This window comes from Melozone crissalis, unplaced genomic scaffold, assembly GCF_028551555.1.
Source record: "Melozone crissalis strain CALT ecotype California unplaced genomic scaffold, PUWL_Pcris_2 ptg000046l_1, whole genome shotgun sequence".
Taxonomy (NCBI): domain Eukaryota; kingdom Metazoa; phylum Chordata; class Aves; order Passeriformes; family Passerellidae; genus Melozone; species Melozone crissalis.
Window position 1 is genome coordinate 3,053,973 of NW_026535824.1, and position 26,197 is coordinate 3,080,169.

The following is a 26,197-nucleotide window of genomic DNA, read 5'->3' on the forward strand; positions in this document are numbered from 1 at the left end:
GGCTCCAGTGTTTGGAAGGCAGCTGAGAGCCTCACAAGGCCAAGGCCTGGCAGACTTGTCAATAAGGGCAGATTTTGTCTGGGAGCAGTTTTGAACTGAAGGAATTTTGGAGGTGGAAGGCCAGTCTTGGCCATGGGCACCTGGAAAAGCAGGACAGTTCTTTCCACAGGAAGGAAAGCATGGAGCCTTCCCCAGTATTTTGGGGACAGATGGGAAGTGACCCTCATGAAACCACTGGCAACTAGACTTGTCCTGGCAATATTCCTACTGGAACAATCTCTGGATATAGGGAAATTTGGAGGTGAAATCCCAATTCTGGCCATGGGTGCCTGGCGGAAAAGAACAGTTCTTTTCCATTGGGAAGGAAAGCACAGAGGACCAGTGTTTCAGAAGCAGATGACAAGAGAGTCTTAATGTTCCAAGGTCAGCTGGACCAGTCAGGTGGCCCCTGGGAGGCCAAACCAGCAAGACCTGTTCCATCTTCCCTTGGTTTTGTGGGGCCCCATAGTGTCACAATGGTGCCTTGGATCCATGAGGCCCCACAGTGCCATAATGGTGTTACATGGCTTTGCAAGGGTTCCTCAGGGGTAAAGAGATAGATGAGAATCTTGGCTTCATGATCAGAAGGCTGGATTTATTAATTCATTATATATAATACATTATGACTATACTAAAAGGAATAGAGAGAAAACTTCAGAAGCTGCTAAGCTAAGAAAAGAATAGGAATAGCAATAAACAAGAGAGCTCTCTGTGAACCTGTCCCAGAGAGCTTGGTCCTGATTGGCCCTTAATTGTAAACATGGAACATGGGCCAATCATAGGTGCACCTGCTACATTCCACAGCAGCAGATAACAATTGTTTCCATTCTTCTTCTGGGGCCTCAGCTTCCCAGAAGAGGAAAAATCCCAAAGAAAGGATTTTTATGAAAAAATATCAGTGACATATTGGTGTCTTGTTTCCATGGGGTCCAGCAGTGTCACAATGTCCCCTCGGCTCCACAAAGCCCTGAAGTCTCACAATGGTCCCACTGATTCCATGAGCCCTTGCAGTGTCACAGTGGTCTCCATGGTTCCCCAGGCCCCACAATGTCACGTGACTCCTCTGTTCCACGAGGTCTGCAATGTCACAATGGACCTTAGGACCCTGAGGGTTTACCGTGCCACAATGGTTTCCTTTGGCTCCACAGTGTCACAATGGACCATTGATGACATGAGGGCCTGCAATGTCACACTGGACCTTTGGTTCCAGGCAGCCCTGCAATGTCACAAAGGCCTCTTGGTTTCACGAGGCCTTACAGTATCACAATGGTCCTCTTGGTTTCTGTGGGGACCTCCAGGGTCCCAGTGGTCTCACTGGTTCCATGAGGCCTCACAGTGACATAATGCTTTGGTTATTCCATGGGGCCTCGTAATGTCACAATGGTCTCCATGATTCCATGGTGCCCCTAAGTGTCACAATGGTCTCCTTCATTCCATGAGGCTGTGAAGTGTCCTAATGGTCTCTCCACGGTTCGATGAGGCCCTGCAATGTCACAGTTTGGACCCTTGGCTCCATGGAGTCTTGCAGTGTCACAATGGTCCCTTGGTTCCATGACTCCCCAAAGTGTCATAATGGTCTCCACAGTTTGAGGACTCCCGGCAGTGTCACAATGCACCCTTGGTTTGATGGCGCCTCTCAGTGTCACAATGATCCCTACATTTCATGGAGCCACACAGTGTCAGGACAGTCCCCTTGGTTCCATGAGGCTCAGCAATGTCACAGTGGTCTCCATGATTGCATGAGGTCCCACAGTGTCACAGTGGTCCCTTGGTCTCACAAGGCCCCACAGTGTCACAGTTGTCCCTTGGTTCCATGGGCCCTATACTGCTGCATTCCCCCCTCCCCTTCTCAGGCCGCCCTGCCAGCTGAGAAATGCTCCTTGGGCCTGGGCCTTGGCCAACAGCCCCTGGGCTCAGCTCCTCTGCAGCTCATCACAAACACTGTCTGCTCCAGGCACTGCTGCTGCCCAGCCAGCTCCTGGTTTCTGTAGGAGCAGCCCTGGGAGCTGTTTTTGTTCCCTCAGTGGCACAACATCCCTGTTCTCACACTGCCAAAGAAAGCTGTTGATGCCAAGTGTGGCCAGGATGAACCATTGCTGGGACTGAAGCCCCTCTCTTGGGGCCCTACAAACAGTGCTACAAAAGGAGCCCTTGGAGCTCTCCTGAGCCAGCGACTCCCTCTGAGTGGGGCCTCTCCCAGCCGGGAACTCTCCCGTTTGCTGCACTCGGGGATCCCCAACAACAAGTGGGGGGATCGGAGCCTGGGCCGATCCCCCCACTCCTCCAGGCTCAACCCTTCACCCACTGGGGAGGTGCCAAAGGATCCACAGGGAGCATTTCCTGCCCTCAGGGGAATTTCTCACAGGTGCCTTGCACTGACTCTTGGTGTCTGTGTGCACACAGGAGTGCCTGTGCTGGGGAAATGTGGCAGAAATGCTACTCTCTGAGGGGCTGGAGTGCTTGGGATAGCTGAGTCAGTCAGGCCTGTAGGGAAGGTTAAATCACAAGGCCTAAATGAAGTTAAATGCTGCTGAGAGGTTTTCTTTTGCTAAGCGGTTACCTTTAGTATAAGTTATATGTTAAGTTCAGTATTGTTAAGTGTTATTCCTCTGTTAAATTGCGTAGTCATAGGTTTAAGTTAGGTTACATGCTGTTATACTCTGCTCTTTTGCTAAACTGTGAGGTTGAAAGTATCAGTTAAGGTTAATGTATTAGTAAAGTCCTGTTAAGTTTGAGCTCTGTTAAGCTTTCAGGCCATGTTCCTTTTATCCTTGCCCTTGCTGTCCTTGTGTCACACACACACACAGAGGGACAGTTCTAGGTTCATTTCTGGTTTGATTGCCTGGATTCTGTTTGGTTTTGTTGTTGCTTTGTTTCCTTGGTGTGCCTGAAGTGCCCAGTCAAGAGCAAAGTGACTCTTGCCAAGGAACTTTGTGCTGCTGTCCCTTAATATTCAATCTGGTTTTTGCCGATCCCTTACTGGAGAGCACTTTTCAGTGCTCTCAAGCCCTCGTTCGTAACAGGGTGAAGGAGCCCTGGCCCAGGCTCTGGCCCTAGGGGACACGGGGATGCTGCCAGGGGGTCCCTGTCCCCCTGTGCCACCCCCAGGGCCCAGTCCCCCGTCCCCATGTCAAGCTCTGGGGTCGATCTCGTGGAACATCCTCTGGGGGAGGCTGCGGGGCCGGGGGCGGGGGGACCTGGGGGGACAGGGGACCCTGCTGTGCACGAGCAGGGTTGGACTGCTCTGGGGGGAGCTGTGAGGGGGGCCGGGGTAGAGTGACCTCCCCAGTGACCTCACACAGCCCCCGTGATGTCACACAGCCACCTGTGATGTCACTCAGCCCCTCTAAAGTCACACTGACCCTGTGATATCACACTGACCCTGTGATGTCACAGAGCCAACTCTATGTCACCCTGTGATTTCATAGAGCAGTGCTGTGACATCGCAGAAGACTGATGTCACAAAGTCACCCTGTGATGTCACAATCTGGTCTGTGATGTCACAGCCTCCTCTATGATGTTACACAGCCACCAGGTGATGTCACAACCCACTCTCTGATGCCTCAAAGCCAACCTCTATGATGGCAGACACTGCTCTATGGCCTCACACCCTGCTCTGTGATGTCACGGCCAGCTCTGTGATGTCACAGAACCCTTAAGAACTCAGTTCTATTGAAACACTGAAGTTTCTTGTACTTTGAAGAGATCCCACTGAGGGACATGACTGAGAAAGTGTCCCCAGGCCCCAGGCAGAGCAGAGAACTGCAGGCACTGATGGCAGCTGCGGACAATGAGAAGCCAGTTCTTGGTGCCCTGGAGCACAGCAGGGTCTGTGCCACCAAGGGCTGTGAGGAGACACCTTGTCCTGAGGCCCTGGGGCCTCCTGGCACAGCCCCAGCCAGGCTGGGCACTCTCAGCCCCTTGTCCTGCCCTCAGCATCTCCCCCTAGCCCACATCCCAGTGGCCTCAAGGATCTGCTGGAAGGAGTCCCTGGGGAGCCTTGCTCAGCAATGGCCCTGGGGGCTCCTGAATGCTCCCTGCAGGGACTGCAGGTGTTTCAAAGGACTTTGGGTTTTGCTTTTGCCTTGGCGTCTCTGAGAGCTTTGTGCAGTCATGGCCTCCAATTATGTGTTGTAATTAGTCCCTGCAGAGGCTTTCTCAGTAACACCACTCAGTGGGGCACATTAATGCTTCAAGGTACTTCAGTTCTTTTAAGGTACTTGGTGTTTCCCTTTGGATACAGACTCTGTGAGAGGTTTGTGAAATCATGGCCCCAATTATCTGTGTTAATTAGTCCCTGGAGAGCTTTGTACTGACACGAAATGGGGCTCATTATTGCTTTGAGACTCAAGGTGTTGAAGGTACTTTGGATTTTCCTTTCCACACTGTCTGAGAGGTTTTTGTGCCATCCTGGCCACCAATTTTGTCCTCCAAGGAGTCCATGAGGAGCCTGTGTTGGAGAGGGACCTCAGTGGGAGCCATGAATGCCTGGAGACACTTGGGGTGTTTCCTCTGCCTTTGACTCCTGGCAAGGTTTGTGCAATCTCCTCCCAGGCCCTGAGGTTCAAGGGCTCAGCTCCAAATGCACAGTGAGGCTCATGAGGATCAAGCAAGTCCTGACAAACCCTGGCTCTGCCTTGATTTCCCTCTGCTCCAGTGTAGTTCATTACGAGGTTTTCCTTTGACAGTTATGGAGAAATAGTTCCAAGACCTTCCAGGAAATATGTAGTCCTATTTTAAAGGGTGTCTTTTATTGCTGTTCCTATTACACAAGAGATGATTGCAGCATTCAGTGACTGATATTGATCCAGGGACTCTCCTAAGGAGCCCTGGCCTGCTCAGAGAAGCTGTGCCTTGAGCTCTGAGCCAGTGTAGACAACCTTGCTCCACATTCCCCAAGCCCATCGTGTCTCTCCTCACTCACCTGGAACCTGCTTTGCTTGGAGAAGTGGCTGCACACAGCCAAAGAGGGATTTTCCTTCTTTGATTTTTGAAGCAATCTAAAACTCCTGAGTTTCCCCATTGCAAACAGACATCCTCCTCAAGTGTGTGCCAAGCCCAAGCTGCCACCAGGAGGACTCCAGACCTGCCCTGGGCCAGCTGTGAGGGTGGATCATCATCCCAACATGCAGTGGTGCCATTGCAAGGGACTGTTGCCATGGACACTGCAATGACCCCCACTGCTGGGTTTGGGTGCCATGGCAACGCCCATCAGTTCAGGTTTCCTTGGAAACCAGCCTAAGGAGCCATTTTTGAAGTCAGGTTCCATGGCCACTTGCCTGCAGAGCTGTTGCTATCCTCGGCTGCCATGGCAACCCTGGGACAAAGCGGTGCCAGGGCTGTTCCAGGTACAATTGCAGTGACGCTCATTGGTGCCACCAGGTGCCATGGCAACGGCCACGGGGACCCGTTCCTTGGTTTGGTGCCGTAGCAGCCGATGCCTGGAGCCGTTGTGATGTTGGTGGCCATGGAAAGCTGCCCTGACCCCTTGCTCAGGGCTGGTGTCAGTGCCCAGAGCCAGAGGGGATCCCTTGCTGGGGGCTGTGCCATGGCCACCTGCCCTGTGCCGACAGCACTGCCAGGGACAAAGGCCAGCTCAGCCAGACAGAAAGGGGCAGGGCTGGGCACTGTTGCCATGGCAACTGGCACTGGGGGGGACACCTGGGTCACCTGGCCTGGCAGTTGCCGTGGAAACCCCTGGCAGGGACTGAGGGCACAGCCCTGGCACTGAGACACTGCTGGGCCGGGTGCTGAGCACAGGGCTGAGCACACAGAGATGGTTTTGTTCTTGCTGAGCTGCAGCACAGCCAAGGCCTGTCCTGCCCCTCGTCCAGCCACGCTGGGGAGGGGCTGGGGCTGCGGAGGAGCTGGGCAGGGGACACAGCCAGGACAGGGGAGCCCAACTGACCCCGGGGTACCCAGACCAGAGCACATCATGCTCAGGGTATGAAGGGGGGAACAGGGAGGAAGGGGGGAATTTTGGAGGGAGGGTTTTTGCCTTCCCAGGGAACACCTAGGCAAGAGGGGGCCCTGTTTCACCAGTGGGCAGGGTCACGACCAAAGACACAGACACCAACTTAAGGAATTGTGTCATTTATATCATCCACAGATGCAAAGATTTACAAAAGGATAAGCTCAACAAAGCACATCATCATTAGCAAAGAATTACAAAAGAAGCTCAGCAATCCATCATAAGCCATCATTACATTTTGATGACTGACCTCTTGGTGAAACACTAGAGGTGTTTGTGGCAGACAAAGATTCTGGCTGACTATCAAGGTACACCTTACAGACATCAGTAGTACTTTAGTGACACCATTCTTCATTCTTTTTTCTCAATCTCATTCGAGTTAGGAACAAGAATTCTGTTGTCCATGGAGCTGGCACCTTTTTAATTCCAGAATAATGCCCCCAGGCCCTTTGCTGTTCAGCTTTACCATGCTGTCTGTGTCTAACAAGGCTTGGGGGGCCCTTTCCCCTCTGGCTGGAAGGGGCCGGGTCCCAGTCCCTGAGGGGCACCCAGGCTCCTGGATGGAATTCCTGTGCAAGTCCCTCAGTGTCACAGCAGCCTTCACAGGGAGCCCCATGGATCAGAGCATTTCCCAAAGGGTCCCTTGGGGCAAACAGGGAGATCTGGTTTGGCAGGATGTGTAAAACAATATCCTGTCAGATTTACTTGTTCTCACACAGAATCCTTGGCTGCAGGGACACATTCCCATTGTTCCTGCCCAGGGTTCAGGACTCAGAGTTGTCTTTCCTAGGAGCTGCTCCTTCAGCTGCCTCGGGAGGGCCATTTGGCCTCTGGACCAACACTCTGGCTCCATTATTAGGGCTGCTGGATCCAAACCCTTTATCTCCACAAATGGTGGTGACTGGAGCTGGATCTCCTTTTTTCACAATTGTTCTTAAAACTGCAATATCGATAATCGTGCTACCCTGTCATGGGGTTGAATAATCCAATCCTGGTCACTATTGTTTAACACAATTACTGTAATTTCTCCTTGATATTCTGCATCAATTCCTCCTGCCATGACAGGAACACTTTGCAAGGCCAAGCTCCAAGGGAGCAGTTACCAAAGCAAAGTGTCCTGGAGGAATCTGAATTCCTGTTTCAGTATTGATAGCTCTCATTTGCTTTGAATTTATCCTCATTAATTCCAATGCATGAAGGCCCAGCCCTGCAGCCTCTGGGCTGGCCCTGCCAGGGGCCATCACAGCCAGAACAATTTCCCAGGCAGCCCAAGTCTCACTGCCAATGGTTGGATTTGCAAATTGGGGGCAGCCGTGCACAGCCAGGGGGTTTCCATTTCCCCCGTGGGCCATTGTGAAGGGCATGGAGCACATCCGGGAGATGGGTTCTCCGTGGTTCCCATCTCCTCATTTTTTCAACTGCTCTTTTAACAACCCCTTCACCCATGCAACCAATCCGGCAGCTTGTGGATAGTCTGGTACATGAAAAACCCTGCAGGAAAAATCACTGTATTTTTCACAGGAACAGGCAAAGCACTCTGCATCACAGTATCAGCACACCCTGTAAAAATCACCAATTTCCTCCCTTCCTCCTTTTTCCATTGTATACAATCTCACAAAGTTGACCACTGACTTTAAGGTCATGGCCAGTCCTCTTCTGTAGGGTATTTAGTGTTACATCCCTGAGCAGCCAAAGCTACCAAATTAGCATTGTCAGAACTATTTCACATTATTATTGTTTTATATGTACATATTGATATAGAAATATAGATATAGATATGTAGATATAGCCATATATATAAATATATAAACATATATTAAGGTCTTATCATACTATAAATCTGTATATAGTTATTTATTATATTGATATTTCACTTGCTCAAGTCCATCTGAGCATAAGATTAAAACCTTCTTCTGTTGCTCCATGTGGGAGCATTCCAACAATCATTGTTCCTTCTGAAGGTGCTGTTTCCTATGTACTCGCAACAAATTCACCCTCGTCTGCCCAAATCCACATGGTCTTTTCCTTTTTCATGTGCAATTTTTGGATGCATTTGAAGATATCCAGGGGTTCAACCTCTTTTACCCGACTGCTCCACTGCTCCCACAGGGCTCTGACCTCAGCCCACTCCAGAGCCAGAGAACTCCAGGGAAGGGCTTCCCAGCTGGGAATTTCTGATGGGACTGATTCCTCACATTAATATTGAAAAAGTAACATTTTGTTGTCATCTGGCCAGACTGTGCCAGTTTTGTTTTACCAGTGGGCAGGGTCAGCACCAAAGACACAGACTCCAACTGAAGGAATCAGTGTCATTCCCTGCAGTTCAGAGCAGCAAAGAATCACAAAAGGAGCAGCTCAGCAATGCACCCAACCATCCTCACCAAAGATTGCCTGCAGTGATTAAGAAAGATCCAGCAGCATTTACCCTCAGCCTTTACCATCCCCCAGACCCACACAGCAGCTGGGCAAGCTGTCACAGCCAAGGGCTGCAGAGCCACTCCGGGGCACTGGGAATTCCTGCAGGTGCCTCCAGCCCCAGGTGAGGCTCCAACCCCACTGGGAGAGGGCCCAGCTCTGACAGTGCTGAATGAACAAACTGACAGCACTGCTAGTGTGGCAACATCTGCTTTCATCCTCCTCTTGGGTCCCTCCCAAAGCCTGGCCAGAGCTCGAGGAGGAACCAAGGGAGGTGACATTGATCCTTCAGCCCCAAACAAGGCCAGATGTCAGATTTCATGGCCTTGTCTGGCTTCTAAATACACAAAGGTCAATACATGTTTCACTAATGAGTGGCTACATCTATCTCAGTGCTAATGATCATGCACATTTCATTAGGGAGCAGATACAAAGATAACGTTTGCTTGGAAGGTTCGTCCAGAGGCCACCTTTGGCTCAGGGCCTGCTGTCCAGGCCTCACTCAGGGCTAGTGTCCAGGCCTTGGCACTACAGGGACGTGTTTTAGTGCTGGGCTTGGCACTGCCCGGTGAGCGGCTGCACTGGGTGAGCTCAGAAGGCTTTTCCAACAAAAAGGATTCTGTGATTCCATGATTCTATCCATTGCATTGAGCTGGGGCTATTTTAGCAGCATTACTTGGCTCCAAAACTTCCCTCTTGCCCAGCTCCTGTGGCCTAAGGCTTCAGCTCCTTCAGCTCCTGGTGCTGAGCTGCTCATGCTGAACAAGACAAATCAGAGAGAAGAACACAGTCCATGCAATTCCTTCTGGGACATGGAGAGGGGAGGCTGTGCAAACAGGAGCATTGTTTGCTGTGGCCTCCTCTCTGCCCTTCACGCCTTTCAGCGCTTTGAACCAGCCAAGAGCTTTCTCCAAGAGTGCAATGGAGCAGCTGTTCCTGCTCCCAGGCCTGGCTCTCTCCAGTCTCTGCCCTTGCCTGGTTCTGTCCCTCTTGCTGTGCCCTCTGTTTCCCCAGGGCTCGCTGGCTGCTGCCCAGGACTGTGGCACTGGCACAGATCCAGTGCTCCAGAGCCTCCTTTCTGTGCCCTTGCAGCTGCCTGGGCACAGCAGCCTTTTCCATCTGGAAGCTCCCCATGGACAGGGAGTGCCCAGCTCCGTTCCCTGCACAGCCTCCAGGAGCCCAGGGCTGCCATCTCCAGTCCCTGCTGGCACTGGGGGCTCCCAGGTGCCTCAGGCTGCTGTGACACCGCTGCACACGGGAGGGAAGAAGGGCAGGGGCTGTGCTCAAAGTCAGCTCCATCTGCTCCTGCTGCTGCTGCTGCTGCTGTGGGGTCATTTGTGCAGCCCTGGCCCAGAGTCAGGGATCAGATCCTGCCAGTCTCTTCCAGCCCTGGCTGCTCAGAGTTTGGGCCTTGGAGCCTCAGGTGGCCAAAGGCAGCTGCTGCTGGTCCCTCTGTGTGCCCGTGTTCAGAAGTGCTGCTCCATCAGTCTGTGCCCAGCAACGGGGAAAAGCCTCAGCCCTGCAGGGCCAGGAGCTGCCGGGCTCTGCCTGCGCAGCTCAGCCAGCAGGAAGGGAGCTGCTCCACACGGGAACCAGGAGCAAAGGACATTCCTTTGATAGGACATGTTTTCTATTTAAAGGAAAAAAAAGGAAAAAGGAAAAAAAATAGGTAAATTGTAAAAGATAGGAATAAAATCCAGGTGTTAGTGAAAAAACAAAACATAAAGGCAAAGTTAAATTCTTTGCATTAAGAGGTAAATGATCTTTTTCAAAAGAGAACTCAGGTATTTACATTGTAAATGTGCTGATGGCATGCATCCATTTTACTGACCTCAGCAGCCTTTTAAAAGATTTTGGGCTTTGTTTCCAAACATTTGAAATTTGTATTTTAAATTGTGCTCGAAGCAAGAAGAAATTGCTTTGTGCCCTTCCAGCTCCAAGCAGGACTGGGAATGGAAACTCTGTCAAACCCCAAATCCTTCAGAAGATGACCTTCCTTCTCAGCCTGGGAATGAGCTGCACATTCCCTTTGAAACTGTCAGGGATTTCTTAGAGACACAAAGTCCCACTTACGGCTTTTTGCTCTGGTTTGGAAGTGCAGAAGGGCAATTCTCCATCCACCAGCTCCAGACTGCACTGCCTCAGGAGCACGGCCCACTTGCCAGCTTTGGCCCACTTGTGGCACTTCTAGAGGAGGAAGAAAGTGCAATTGCACAATTCCAGCCAATCAAGAAGGAAGAATGGGACAGACAAAACACCCTGTGCAGATCCAGGTGTTCAGCTGGGACTGTGGAGAGTTTGGGTCCTTGCCAGTTGGATGTGTGTCCCCAGCTGCAATCTCTGGGCCTGCAGCAGAGTCTCACTCACCTGCCAAAGCAGAAAGCTCAGGCACTGTGCTCGCAACGGGCTCGTCTGATGCAGAGCTGTCAGAGCAATGTGAGGGCAGAGCCAGCCCAGCTGTGCCTAGGGCTGAGCCCAGCAGAGCCCTGGCAGAGCCCAGAGCAACCTCAGCACCCGCAGAGCCTGGCTGCAAGGAGAGAAAGCAGAAACCACCCGTCAGCTGAGGGCTCCTGTGCCCTTGTGCCAAGGCCTGCGGTGCCCAGGCCATGCTGGCTGTGCCCAGAGCTGTGCCCAGAGCTGCCCATCCCTGCTGCCTTTGGCAGCAGAGCAGGAGGGCAGCACATGTGCCCAGCCTGCAGCCAGCCACGGCACATCCAGCCCTCAGCAGCTGCCCAGAGCAGGATGCTCCTGTGCTCGCTGCCAGCTCCCAAAAGCTCTGATCCCACCCTGCCAAGCACACAGGGACCCACCTCACACCAGCCAGGGCTGCAAGAAAAGCTGCTCCCAAACCACGGCCTCAGCCTTCTCCAAGGGCATGGCCCATCCACACCACAGCTGCTCCCAAGCACTTCCCCATCCACACTGGACCACCTGGAATGCTTCCTCTGGAAAAATAAACAACACATTCTTGAAAAGATATTAGATGCAAAAAGGGAAAACAAGAAAAACGGTAAAAACTCTTATCTGTGTCAGGGCCTTGAGGAAGGCCCAACCCCCACATGCCAGGGAAAAACCCAGCCATGGGTGAGGGAAGCCCACACTTTCTCTCTTCCCCCCTGCACTGCCACCAAAAATCACAGTGACCCCAAAGCAAACAAGGGCAGTGAAGCAGCCCAAGCCCTTCCTTGCCTGCACAGCAAAGCAGCTGTGCTCAGGTTCTGGAGTCCCACCTCTGCTCCCACCATAGGGGTTTGTTTGTGTTGGCCTGGCTGCCCCAGCCCCAGCCCCAGCCCGGGACACGGTGGGTGCTGGGGGCTTTTGGGAGGGCCAGGAGCCCACTCCCATTTCGTACCCACCCCAGCCCATGCCCCAGCCCTGCCAAAAGCAGCTGGGCAGCCACTGAAGAATGAGTTGCATCTGCCCCAGCAAAGGGGGAACCTTTGGTTCCCAGCCAGGCTGGGCAATGCCCAAATCTGAGAGCATCCCCCTGCCTGTGGACTCATCTGCAAATTCACTGTGGAGCCTGGCTTTGAAGAAGGTGCCAGAATCAAAGTCCATCATCTTCAGCTGGCCAGGCTGAGGAAGAGCTTGTCATCCTTGGTGTCCTCCTCACTCTCTCCAGCAGCAGCAGCCCCACCCGGTACAGCTTCTCCAGGGGCTTCTTCTCCTTCCCTGGGGGCAGACCAGGCTCTCAGGGCTCTGCCCAGGGCCCCAGCTGTCAGGGAACCAGGACAAGCAAAACCAGCTTGGATGGCGGCCACCAGTGCTGGGCAGAGCAGCTCAGCTCCAGCCCAAGGGCTGCGTGTTCCCATCCCATGAGCCCGGTGCAGTGACACAGGCAGCACAAAAAGGGCTGGGTTCCTTTGCTTCTCATTGCCAAGGCATGTGTGGAGCTGGAACTTACCAGGGCCCTGGATCAAAGTATGCCTGTGGCTCTCTCCCTTCTTCTAGGGCAGATGAATATCCTGCATCCAAGGATGACAGAACAGCTCTTCTAATGAGGGCCTTTCCAAGTCCAGCATGGATAAACACCGCCTGATCAGATCTTGGCACTCTGGGCAGAGAAACCAGAAACCACCACTTAGTTGGAGAAGGCTCCTATTGGCTTTGCCCCACCATTCCCATGCACAGGCCATGCTGGATGTGCTCAAAGCTGGGCCTAAACTTTCCCATCCATTCCCTGTTTTGGAGGAGAGCAGGACATGTGCCACCTCCTCAGCAGCTGCCAGAGCAGGATGCCCACGATCCTGCTGCTGTCTCCCAGCACTGGGATTCCCCCCGTGCCCAGAGATGAGGATCCACCTTGAGAGAGCCGTTCTGGCAGCGAGAGCTGATGGTCCCAGCTGATGTTCTGGCACCTCCTGAAAGGGTGCTCCCCACAGACCATCTGGTGCAGCAGGATGCCCAGGGACCAGATGGTAGCTGGCTTGCCATAGTACCAGCCAAAGTGGGTCCATTCCGGGGGGCTGTATGACCGTGTTCCTATGGAATACAGATGGAGTTCATCAGGGGGATGAGGCTGTTCCCAGAGCCTGGCCCCAGCATCCCTAGGCATGTGGGGGCTGCCCCAGTGGCACACAGGGTGAGCATTGCCCTCTCACCAGCACCTGGGACTTGTGTACAGACTTGGGGTTGGAAAAGAAGCCACTGGTGTTTCAAGAGGTCAGTGGAAGCCCTGGCAAGGCCTGACCATAACAAGGAAGAACCCACCCAGTGCTGGGAAAAACCATGCTCTCATCCTCCCGGCCTGCATTGCCCCAAAAAACATTATGAACCCCAACAGACCAGGTGAGTGGAGCAGTCCAAGCCCTTTCTCACCTGCACACCAAACCGGCTGGGCACAGGTTCTGGTTCTCCCTCTCTGCTACCCCCACCCACGGGTATTTTTGTTGGGCTGGCTGCCCCAGCACCAGTTCTGGGCAGAGTGGGGGGCAAAGGCTGCCAGCAGGGCTGGAAGATGGCTACCCACTCAGCCCTGAGTTTCAAAAGAAACTCGCTGAAGACTCAGTGCCATGAAGGGCCGCAAAAGAGAGAATCCCTGCTGCCACAGCCAGCTTGGGCTGGGAGATGTTGGGCCATGAGATGCTGGGCCCAGGAGCCCTGCGTGGGCTCACCTGCAAAGTGCGTGTAGGCTGTGTCCTGCAGGTAGGTGCCACAGCCAAAGTCAATCAATTTGGCCTGCCCGGTGGCCAGATCAACCAGGATGTTCCCTGGTTTGATGTCACGGTGCAGGACCCCGCAGCTGGTGCAGTGCCGCACGGCCTCCAGCACCTGGCGGAACAGCTCCCGCGCCTCCTCCTCGGGCAGGAACCGCCGTGCCCGAATGAAACGATGCAGGTCCTGACACCGCTCTGGCCGCTCCAGCACCATCAAGATGTCCTTGGGGAGCTCAAGCCACTCCAGCAGCTGGACCACACCGGGGAAGCCAGTGGACACCTTGGCCAGCAGCACAATCTCCAGGGGTGCGCTGGTGCCGTCAGGCTGCGGGAGGAGCACGATGCCGTCAGTGGAGCCGATGCCGTGCCGGGGCTCGTGAAGCCCTCAGCCAGCCCGGGATGCTCTGCGCCCTGCGCTGGCCCCACGCCCGCTCTCCCTCGGGGCGCCCTGGCGGCTCCCACCGTGCCGGGCCTCGGCTCATTCCCGCCCGGCACGGTCCGGCTGCTGCCGCTGGCCCTGCTCACTCACCAGCTTGCCCCAGTGCAGGACGCGGTTCCGTGGCACCCTTTTGATGGCCACCTGCAAATCAAGGGGAGCAGAGGGCTCAGCTCACCGCCTTCCCTGCCCAGCCCCATTCTCTGCCCTCCTCCTCCTCCTCCTCCGCCCCCTCCCCTCGTCCGCCGCTCACCGGGGCGCCGTCCGAGAGCCGCGTGGCCGCGAAGACGCTGCCGAAGCCGCCGCGCCCCAGCAGCGAACCCAGCCTGTACTGCTCCTGCAGGCCCTGCTGAGTCTGCCCTGCGGGCGGGACGCGGCGGTCAGCGCTCGGCCCGGGGCCAGCAACGGCCCCCGAGCGCCTCTCAAGCGCCCCGGGCCGGCCATGCCCAGGCGTTCGCTCCCGGGAACGCGGCACGGGAGGCTCGGGGCTGGCGGCCGCGCTGCCGAGAGGCGGAGCTCGGGCCGGGGAAGCCGCAGCGGAAGCGGCGGGAGCGGCCGCGCCGCGTGTGTCCTCCGCGGGCCCCGGGAGGAGCCGGGGACTGGACCCTGCGTCGGGTCCGGGGCCGGGCTCGGGCCAGGCGGAGGCAAAGGGCGGCGATGCCGTCCCCGCACCAGGCACTGATGCCCGCCCAGCAGCGCCACCGCCAGTACGGCCAGAGCCAGGCGGAGGCGAGACCGCGGCGGGACGGCCGGGGCCGGGCACGGGGCAGCCCCGCCCGGGGCCGGGGGCGGGCCGGGGGCATGGCCCAGCCCGGGAGGGGAGAGGGAGGCGGGGAGAGGAGAGGGACGCCGGGCAAGGGACCCCGAGAGAAGGGCGCCCGACAGCGGGAGAGAGAGAGAAGAACGAGAATGAGAGTGAGAATGAGAATGAGAATGAGAATGAGAATGAGAAGCAGTGTTTAGGGTCTGTGGTCTTTTTTCTGCCGACGCTGTTGCTGCTGCTGCCGCTGCTGCCGCTGCTGCCGCCGCTGCCGCCGCTGCAACTGAGGCACCGGGGCCGTTCGTCCCCGTGTCCGTTCCCCGCTCGCCCCACGAGCCCCACGTTCGAGTCCCGCGCGCCCTGGGGACAGCCCCTCCGTCTGCCTAAACACGGGAACCTTCCAGCGCTGAGCCCAGATGCAGAGCCCTGACACCTGCACTCTGGCACAGCGATCCCCTCGCTTGCTGCTGTGCATTGTCCTTGCTGAGGGTCAAACACTGTCGGGCCACCTTCCCTTGGGGTAGGATTCCTACCTGAGCCCAGCACTGCACTTACATGTCCAGTGTTGCTTTCCAGTAAAAAGAGGAGAAGGAAAACTGTGTGTGGCTCATGGTATTTTAGAACGCCTAAAAATCCCTAAGTCACTGATCTTAGAGGTGAGGTACATCTGGAATTACTGGATGCAGCATGGAAAAGGGGAGCATAGAAATAGATAGAGGAAAACATCTTGGATTGTTTCTTCCATTTTCATTTCACTTTTGGAAAGCTGTTTCAGTTTTCCAGGAATCTTCTCCTGTCTGCTCTTCCCAAGAATTTCTCATGGAGAACAAGGTCAAGCTTCTGTCACAAGATTTGCCACCAGGAAATTATGCCACTGGTGAAGTTTTCATTGTGACTGTTTGTGCTGGCTTAGGGCAAATTTTGGGAGGAAATCTCCAAAAGGAATACATCTAGAAAGAAAGTTCAAGCAGCCCCTACCCCTACTAGTTCAGGAAAAGACTTCCCTCGAGAAAAGTGAAAAAAACCTCAGTTTATTAAACAAGTAAAGTATTCACAAGCATGAAAAATGAATAATATTAAATAAAACCTCGGACAGTGCTGAAGAGATGGAAAATTCAGAAAGTCCTTGTTGTGGGTTGTAGTTGGCTCACTCGGTCTCTTCTAAGTCCCTCTGGTGCTGGAATGCAGCGTCCCAGAGCTCGGGGGGCCACAGGTGTGAGCTGCACGTGTTTGTCTGGGTTTTCAGTCCAGAGCAGGTTTAAACAGTTCCAAGAAAAAGGAAAGTCACAGTCCGAGGAACTTCTCTTCCTAAGCTAGCTAAAACCAAATTGCTAGACCTGGGCTGTGAAGGCATCGGGAAATTTCCAAATCTGTGCACTGGCAGTCTAGGCAAACACTAGATCTGGATGGTGCTGGAGTCAGAACCTTGAAATTTCCAAATTTTAGATTTCTGTGCCAGCAAATCACTGGACTTGGGCTGTGCGGGCACCAGGAAATTTCCAAATCTGGGTACTGGGGCAGCAAACACAAGATATGGGAGGTGCCAGACCCAGTAGCAGGAAGTTGCCGGGTTTTGGATTTCTGTGCCAGCAAATTGCTGCACTTGAGCTGTGCCAGAATAGGGAAATTTTCAGGTCAAGGCACTGGCAGTTCCAGCAAACCCCACATTTCAGGAAGGATTGGATCTGGACCCTTCCCTTCCCTTCCCTTCCCTTCCCTTCCCTTCCCTTCCCTTCCCTTCCCTTCCCTTCCCTTCCCTTCCCTTCCCTTCCTCCACAAGGTGCGAGAGGGGCCAGACAGCAGCCAGGCAGAAAGGGACCTGCAGGGACTGATGGACAGCAGGCTGGGCATGAGGCAGCAGTGTGCCCAGCTGGCCAAGAAGGCCAATGGCTCCTGGCCTGGCTCAGGAATGGTGTGGCCAGCAGGAGCAGGGCAGGAATTCTTCCCCTGTGCTCAGTAATGCTTGGGCAGCACCTCAAGTGCTGTTTGCAGTTCTGGTGCCGCCAATTTAGGAAGAACATGGAGGGGCTGGAGCGTGTCCAGAGAAGGGCAACAAGGCTGGGGAGGGGTCAGGAGCACAAGTGCTCTAAGGAGTTGCTGAGGAAGGAAGCTGAGGTTGTTTATCCTGGAGAAGAGGAGGCTCAGGGGAGACAAGGCGGTGTCAGGGCACAGGCTGGACTTGATGATCTCCATGGCCTGTTCCAGCCTTGCTGATTCTGGGATTCTCTGGAACCACCCTTGGAGCAGTTGCAGGATGAGCCCTGGGCCCCCTCTTGAGAAGCTGCAGCAGCCCAGGTCCCTCAGCTTCTCCTGCCAGCCCCAAAGCCCATCCTGTCAGTCCTGCAGAGCCTCTGCACTCCTCCTCACTGCCCAGAACAGGGAGCCCCAGAGCCAGACACAGCAGCCCAGATGTGCCCCCCTGGCCTGGGGTGCCTCTGGCAAGGGAGCAGCACCAGGCACTGCAGGAGCCTGCAGACAATTCCTGCAGCACTTGTAGGATGATTCTGCTCCCCAAGGGATGTTCCCATGGGGCCAAGTCAGGAACTGCAATGGGGAGTGGGGCCAGAGAGGAAAGGGCAAACAGGGATGGGCTGTTTGCAGGGGAGGGGACAGGGCTGGGCAATAGGAAGAAACTTGCAGCAGGAAGAGTGAAAAAAGCAAAGGTGAAGTCAAGGAAATGCTGAAGGCATTTTGGGGGTGGCTGCTAGGCAGCCCTGGCTCTGAGCAACAGCGTCTGCACTGGGACAGGGAACTCTCAGCGGATGGGAACAAACTCTCTGCCTGACTGCAGAAGCCAAGAAAAAACTGAGTGGTTTCCCCGGTGTCCCCCAGCCCTTGCTGGCCCATGGGGCTGATGGCATTTGTGCTCCCTCAGGTTCATGTCCCCACACCAACAGCATGGGGGTGCTCCCTCTGCTCTGTGCAATGCAAACAGGGGCTGCTGAGCCAGTGCTGCCGTGTCTGTGCCTGCAAGGATGGGGCACCTGTGTGAGCTGGGGGAGAGGCCAGGGCTGCAGAGGGGGGATGTTGTTGGCAGCTGCATGAGGATGCTCTGGGACGCTGCCCTGGGCTGTGCAGTGCACTGGGGATGGATCAGCCCCTGCTCTGCTGCTCCTTCCCATCTGCCCCAGGGCCCTTGCAGAGCCCCAGCCATGCTGTTTGCCCCCAGCCTGCCCACGGCCAGCCTGAGGCTGCTCACGGGGGTTTCTGTGCAGAGCATTGGCCTGGGCGTGTTCTTGAGAGAGCCTGGGCAAGGAGCCTGGAGCCCCCAGGGCCTGGCCTGAGGCGTCAGCACTGCCCCAGCAGTGCCCATGGCCTGTCCCTGCTGCAGCCCCGGCAGTGCCACCCCCAGGGCTGTGCCCGGCCCCAAGAGCACTCAGGCCCTGCAGCAACACCAGGGCCACCAGGGCAGCGGGGCAGGGCCACGGCAGCAGCACTGGCAACACCAAGTGTGGCTGCTGCTGCTGGGCACAGCTGCTGGGCCAGCACTGATCTGCCCCCAGCTCTGCACACAGACATTGCTGCTGCACCTCCAGAGAAGGCAACAAAAGGGCATCTCTGCAGAAAACTTGGCTGGGAGATCCTTTAGTTCCTTTAAAGCCACCAAGACTGCAGCCCCTCCTTGACACAGTCTGTGGCCACAGGAACTCTTGAGATACACAAAATGTGAAATGGAATGAACTGTGGCTTTTCTTTTGGAAAATATGGAAAAACTACAATCAAGGGAAAAAAAACCACCAGCAAGAAAACCAACAAGAGCTATCTAAGATGACTTTTATTACAAGTGATTTGCAAAAACTGTCATCTAATTTAGTCTTTCTGAATGCATCCAGCCATCAGTCTCCACACGGCAGCCTTGAGCTCCTGGTTCCTCAGGCTGTAGATGAGGGGGTTCAGGGCTGGAGTCACTACCGAGTACAGAACTGACAGGGTCAGATCCAGGGATGGAGAGGACATGGAGGGGGGCTTTAGATAGGAAAATATACCAGTGCTGATAAACAGGGAGACCACAACCAGGTGAGGGAGACAGGTGGAAAAGGCTTTGTGCCGTCCCTGCTCAGAGGGGATCCTCAGCACAGCCCTCAAGATCTGCACATAGGAGAAAACAACGAATACAAAACAACCAAAAGCTAAGGAGGCAGTGAAAACAGAAACTCCAAGTTCCCTGATGTAGGGTTTGGAGCAGGAGAGCTTGAGGATCTGCGGGATTTCACAGAAGAACTGGCCCAGGGCAGTGCCATGGCACAGGGGCAGGGAAAATGTATTGGCCGTGTGCATGAGAGCAGTTAGAAAGGCACTGGCCCAGGCAGCTGCTGCCATGTGGGCACAAGCTCTGCTGCCCAGGAGGGTCCCGTAGTGCAGAGGTTTGCAGATGGACATGTAGCGGTCGTAGCACATGATGGTCAGGAGAGAAAACTCTGCTATGATAAAGAAGAGAAAGAAAAAGAGCTGAGCAGCACATCCTGTGTAGGAGATGTCCCTGGTGTCCCAGAGGGAATTGTGCATGGCTTTGGGGACAGTGGTGCAGATGAAGCCCAGGTCAGTGAGGGCCAGGTTGAGCAGGAAGAAGAACATGGGTGTGTGCAGGTGGTGGCTGCAGGCTACAGCGCTGATGATGAGGCCGTTGCCCAGGAGGGCAGCCAGGGAGATGCCCAGCAAGAGGCAGAAGTGCAGGAGCTGCAGCTGCCGCGTGTCTGCCAATGCCAGCAGGAGGAAGTGCCTGATGGAGCTGCTGTTGGACATTTGCTGATCCTTGGCATGTGGACCTGTTCATGGAGTAAAAGACAGTGTAGAGATAGAGGAGACACCCGTAAGCAAAATCAAAGCAATTTCCCATACGCTGTCCCCTGTAAGTGACACAGACCTCCTTTTGTGTTCAAGTGTTCTGCAGTTTTCTTTTTAAGCTCCCTCCATGTCTGTCTTGGTATTCTTGGATATCATAAGCCCTCAGCATTTTTGCTGCCCCCCGGGAGAATAGAGTGATTTCTCTGAGACAAAGTGATGAGTGGAGACTAAGGGGAGGTGTTCTTTCATTCTGATCTGTTCAGATTTTGTCAGGGGTTTAAACTTTAGCAGGTGGAGGGTGATCAACTTCCCATGTTTATTCCCAAAAATGCCTTAGGTACTGCTGAGAGCAGATGGATCCACCACAGCCCAGCTCCACATTTGTGGCCAAGGGCTCTCTTTGCTCATTTCACCAACCCAGCAGCATTTTCAGTGTAACAACACCGCTGCCTTTCCCCACCAATCTTATATCTCAGAGATACTCCAGGACAGGTTTGCGCCCTGGATTGAAGCTCCCAGCTTGGACTGAAATCTCAGGGACACTTCCAAGTGTCCTTATGATGGCATTGGATGAGGGAGATGCAGCTCCTTCCCTGGCTGCACTGACAGCATTGCCCAGAGCCGGGCACTGGGGACAGCGTCACCCTGAGCCAGCGGTGCCCCCTGCCAGAGCCCCCAGGGCCGGGCAGCTGCTCCCAGCCCTGTGCTCTGCAGAGGGAACTGGGCCCGGGGCTGCAGAGCTGCCCCACGGCTCTGCTGCAGTTCTGCCTGCACAGGAGGGGCTGCACGCCTTGGAGCCCCGGCCCTGAGGGCAAAGGCTTGGCTGGGGCACAGGAGGGAGGGGGCTTGTTCAGAGGGAGGGGCTGCACTGGAGGGGATCCTGTGGGCATCTCTAAACTCTCCCTGCCACAGCACTGCTGGGTTTTGTTTTCTTTCATTCCCTGATCTTCTCTCTGCTTCCTGCAGATTTCCCTGCTGCAGGTGTTTCCCTGTGCCTGATCTCTCTGTGCCAGCACTCACAGACCCCAAAAAATCTCTGTGCACTCTCCTTGGTCCTACAGAACCCTGCCTGTTTGCAGGGCACTGGATGGGACAGGTTCTGTTTGCAGCTTGGAGAAAGGACAGCTCAGACTGAGCCTGATGGGTCATGCAAAGGTGATGCTGGTGCTGTCCATGGGCAGAGGAGTGGCTGAAAGTACATTAGGAATCTCCTGTGAACCTATTGATCACTAAAAGTAACAGTTCAGATTTCTCAGGTACTTGTCAAAATTCATAATCATCCTTTAATATTTATACCCCCTCCCCGTCATCCTCCAATAGTAGGAAACTGAATACAGTCTTAGGAATTTTCCTCATTTTTATCAAAATCCTTGTCTTGGAAATATTCTGTGACTGATCAGAACCCCTCAGTACATCAGAGCTTCATGAGCATTTCACCTCCCCTGCACCAGAAATACCCAGAGTTGTACTCACAGAGTCTATAGGCATTGGAATGGTCCAGCAGCAGGAGATGGCTCCAGGAGCTGCAGCTGCATTGTCCTGCAGCCAGAGGTTCCTGTGTCAAGGGCTGGCAGTGATTCTGCCCCAGGCACTTCTCAGCACCTTCCCAGCCCTGACTGATTGAAGCTCTCTGTGCCTCTGTGCTGTGCCCAGAGTGGCTGCAGGCAGTGCCCCAGCCCTGCTGGGCTGGCAGAAGAGCTGCTCATCAGGAGAAATGTGCTTTTGAAGCTCTTCTTGGTTACCAGGAACTGCATCTGTACCAGGAGCCCAGCTCAGCTCAGCAGCACAGATACAGGACTAGGACTGTAATGAGCCTCTGGGGCTTTGTGCTCAGGCCCTGAACATCAGTCCCTGAGAAGGAGCTGAAGAAACCTCTCCAGAACTCCAAGTCAGAATCCAACTCCAAAGTTTCTTGGACTTGTAATGGGTCCCACTGAGGGACATGACTGAAAAAGTGTCCCCAGACCCCAGGCAGAGCAGAGAACTGGAGGCAGTGATGACAGGTGGGGACAAAGAGAAGCCAAGTCTTGGTGCCCTGGGGCACAGCAGGGTCTGTGCCACCAAGGGCTGTGAGGAGACACCTTGTCCTGAGGCCCTGGGGCCTCCTGGCGCAGCCCCAGCCAGGCTGGGCACTGTCAGCCCCTTGTCCTGCCCTCAGCATCCCCCCCTAGCCCACATCCCAGTGGCCTCAAGGATCTGCTGGAAGGAGTCCCTGGGGAGCCTTGCTCAGGAATGGGGACTCCTGAATGCTCCCTGCAGGGATTGCAGGTTTTTCAAAGGACTTTGGGTTTGGCTTTTGCCTTGGAGTCTCTGAGAGCTTTGTGCAATGATGGCCTCCAATTATCTGCTGTAATTAGTCCCTGGAGAGGCTTTGTCAGTAACAACACTCAGTGGGGCTCATTAATGCTTCAAGGTACTTCAGTTCTTTTAAGGTACTTGGTGTTTCCGTTTTGATACAGACTCTGTGAGAGGTTTGTGCAATCATGACCCCAATTATCTACTTTAACAAGTCCCTTGGGAGCTTTGTACTGACACTCAGTGGGGCTCATTAATACTTTGAGATACTCAAGGTTTTTAAGGTACTTTGGAATTTCCTTTCCACGCTGAGTCTCTGAGAGGTTTTTGTGCCATTCTGGCCTTCAATTCTGTCCTCCAAGGAGTCCATGAGGAGCCTGTGTTGGGGATGGACCTCAGTGGGAGCCATGAATGCCTTGAGACACTTTGCGGTTTTCTTCTGACTTTGACTCCTGGCAAGGTTTGTGCAATCTCCTCTCAGGCCCTAAGGTTCAAGGGCTCAGCTCCAAATGCACAGTGAGGCGCATGAGGATCAAGCAAATCCTGACAAACCATGGCTCTGCCTTGATTTCCCTCTGCTCTCATGGAGCTCATCAGGAAGCTGTCTGTAGTGGTTTTTGTTCACTAATTTGAGATTTCTTGGAGAATGCAGCAATGTTTGTGATGGGTTCAGTGTTGGCTATATACCAGTACACTCACTAGATTATACGTACTTATTTCCTGCTGTGAGGTAGGATTAGGAGAAAGGCAAAGTAGCCTCAAAACTTTAAAAGGGTATAAAGAAAAGTTTATTACCAGTAACTAGAAGAAAGAGTAATATGAATGCAAAAAAACTTTTGGAACTTCTCCTCCTTTGGAACTTCTCCTCTCCCTGCAAGCTTTTCTTTCTTACTGACAATGAAAGAGACAAAACCTAAAATTTTCAGTCACTTTGCCACCTCTAGAATAGTTTTTCTTCAATTCACGTAGGGAAAGGAGTCTCTCTTCCATGCTATGGAAGCTTTACAAGAAAACATATTTCTCGTGGCTCTCAATTCCCATGAACATCAGCCTCCCAGAAAATCTGCAATCATGAAGTCCCTCCCATTTTTTCACATCTTTTGCCACATCTGTGTTTATGGGCATGTTAGTTTATGGGGTATTAGTTTAAAGATGAGCTGCTTAGGAACAAAGGTTCTCTTCATCTATTTCTGAAATCATCTTCATATCTACAAACAGAGGTCTTCTTCTCCTCATGAGGCACAGGGTCTCATCACTAGTCTCTCTTTCTCTGTTCAAATTTCTCATGGGATCATAGCTACAAGGTTTGCTTACTTTAGCATGGAGGTTTATGCTGAACAAGTCATCTTCCCATGCTTTTCAATGCCTTATAGGGAAAAAGAGAGTCTGATGTATCAATTACATCCTTCTCCATTGCTTTACAAGAGGATTTCAGCTCCAAGATCAAGACATCTCCTCATCCCTCCTATCTGGGACTCAGCTTCCACTTCACTGACCCCCATGTCTTTGTGCTGCTCATGTATGTATCTGCACTTTGTCCTTTTCTCTCCCTCGAGGGAGGATGGAAGCACTGAAAGAGTTCATATCTCACCCGGGGCCTGCAGATGGTTCTGTGACCCCAGCCGGGCTCGGTGCTTGTGGCCGGAGCTGTTTTATGATGGAGGTTTCTGCAGCAGCTGCGCTGGGGCTGTGTCAGGATGGGCCGCGCTGGGGCAGGGCCAGGATCTCAGCAGCCAGGCCAGAACTCAGCAGCAGCAGCATGGCCGGGGCCGATGGCTTCTCCTCCCCCTGCCTGGGGCTTGCGGCTGAACCCCAACGGTGGCAGAATCTTGGCCGAGCCGGCCCGGCCCGGGGCTGCTCCTGGGGCCCGGTGGATCATGGCTCAGCCTGGGCTGGCGGCGGGGCAGGGCTCAGCAGAGCCCAGATGGTCACAACTGCAGCCATGGCCTGGCCGGGCCTTGGCCCCGCGGCCTCCCCTGCCCTGCCCGGCAGCCGATGGGGCCTGGCGGGGTCCCTGGGAATGGGCCCGGCCCCATGGCAGGAGCCGCCCGGCCCGGCCTGGCTGAGATGGGGGCCGGGTCGGCCTTGTTACCTCTTTGCCAGCCAGAAGGGAAAGAGACCCTCTGTCCTGGTTTGAAAAGCAAGTGAGTTTTTTGGGATGCTGTAGTTAAACCAATAGGTACCCAGATTTGAATATTGGTACGTGGTGTGGCCACTGAGGACATGGATACGCCTCTGAGAACACAGGGGGTTAAAAGCAGAGAACTGCCAAGAAAACTTTCTTTTGGTTCTGGTGGGTGAAAGAAACCTATGTTGTTAGCTTTTTCTGCTATTTGAAATATTCCTGATTGTTGGATCCAAATTATTCCTAATTGCTGTAAGTTTCTTGTTCACTGCATGTATTATTTTGCTATGATGTTTCATCATACTTATAAAAAAAGACATGCATCTCATTCTTAAAAAACAAAAAAGAAGAGGAATGAACGCCTTATGAACATTCAAGTAATGCAATATGTACATGAGAAATTTGGACAACTAATCATTTTGAATAATGCAATATTTACATGAGAAATTTGGAAAAAAGATCATCACATCTAAATCCCAATAGGCTCTATCACAGTGAAGCCTAATTAATTCATTAACTTCAGGAGAAGATGTGCCTGTGTTTTATCATCAGCAGTTCAAAGCAGTCACCTGTTCATTCCATCAGATACTGATCAGTTCTGAAAAAATGAGGCCCAATGAAAGGAGAAATAACCTCATCACCTTGCAGCCTTTGTGGCCAGAGCAGGAGCAGAAGGAGCACTGCCAAGACATGGCTGTGGCTGGAAACTGACAGAGGCAATTTGCCAACAAAAGCCTCATGGCATCCTCATGGTACAGTGCTCCTACGAACCTTCTGCAGTTATTCCCTGTTCCAGTGCCCAGGAGGACATTCAGTGATGTCAAAGATCAGCATTTCCAGCTCACAGACTTTCTCATCCTTCTCAACTAATTGGAAACAATGGTCATTTCTTTTCATTTCCCTAAGAGACATTGGACATTTTTCTTTTGTTTTCTCATGCTGCAAAACCCTGTGTCAATGACTTGATAGAATTTGGTAAGTTTTGTTGATTGTAATTGGTCTTTTATCTATCTTATCCCATATCTAATAGATAACCAGTGACAACTGTGATGAGATAATACCCTCACAAGAGTGAGCTGTTTCAACATCAGAACATAGGAGCCTTTTTTAAATGAACGAAAAGGGGGAGATGTCATAGACCAGTAGAATAATGATAAAAGAAAGGCCTTTTGAAATCAGGCCTTCTTCTGCCATATTAATAGCTGGCCTGTCATCTCTTCTGAGTGCAGCTAAGCAGTTACAAGTTCCCATGTGAAGCTATTTGGAGAATGAGACTTTGTGAACAATCTATTCTGAGGGTGAAAAACTGCAAAAATGCACCTGCAACAACAAGGGATTAGTCCCATGAGACTCGGTGAAGAGAACAGGTAAACAATACAATCGAGAGATTTGATGCACAAGTAAAATCTAATTTATTAACCAATAACAGAAGAACTGCTAAGAAATCTATGAACTAATGTTGCACACGAGGTCTGTCAAACTGTGTAAAACAAATTTTGTGAATAAAGAGTAAAGAGTTCTCCAGCTCAGCTGGGTCTTCTGGGATTGCAGCTCCCCCCTTCTTTAGGGCTTTGCTTTCGCACTTCTCAGGGCTTTGGTTTCACTCTTCTCTGGAGCTTTGGGTTCCTTCTTCTTTAGGGCTTTGGTTTCCTTCTTTTCTGGCGCTCTGGTTTCCTTCTCTGGGATTTTGGTTTCCTTCCTCTCTGGGAATTTGGTTTCCTTCTTTTCTGGGATTCTGCTTTCCTTCCTCTGTGATGCTTTCGCATGGGCTTCTTTCTTCTCCCGGGTCTTGGTTTTCCCCTTCGCTGGTTTTGGAGCTTGCTTCCCAACAGAGACACTCTTCTTTTCCTTCTTCTGCCTCTCTTCCTCCTTCCCCCTGTCTTCCTCCTCTAAGGCTTTTGCCTCCTCCTCGACCTTTTGAGCTGGCTCCTTCAGCTCCCTTCTGCAGACAAAACAGAAAACATGGCTGCGAGTCCCACCAGAAACTTGGGCTCCCTAGTCCTGGCTGGCCCTGCACTTCATTCCTTGACCCTGAGGCCATTTCCATGAATTCTCCTCAACCCACATAGGTTGGGAACATCCCAAGTGAGGGCATGGGTGGAAGGGGACCTCCAGGACCAGCCAAACCTGAGCTTTGCCATCATAAGGTGTTGGCTGTGCAAGCTCCCTCTGAAGGCACAGCCAGACCCCTCCAGCCCCTGCCAAAGGCTGATCC

The 26,197-nt window shown here is 53.3% G+C and overlaps 1 protein-coding gene across 1 annotated transcript; it reads right to left on the bottom strand.

Annotated features, from left to right (window-relative positions):
* Window positions 1–12,794: 12,794 nt before the first annotated feature.
* On the bottom strand, window positions 12,795–23,801 carry LOC128943454 (serine/threonine-protein kinase pim-1-like; the record flags this gene model as incomplete). Its single annotated transcript, XM_054286395.1, has 5 exons — window positions 23,790–23,801; window positions 14,271–14,372; window positions 14,111–14,161; window positions 13,540–13,906; window positions 12,795–12,907 (listed from the first exon to the last, which is right to left on the bottom strand). Coding segments are annotated over exons 1-5 (645 nt in total), but the record flags the coding sequence as incomplete, so codon positions are not given.
* Window positions 23,802–26,197: the final 2,396 nt, after the last annotated feature.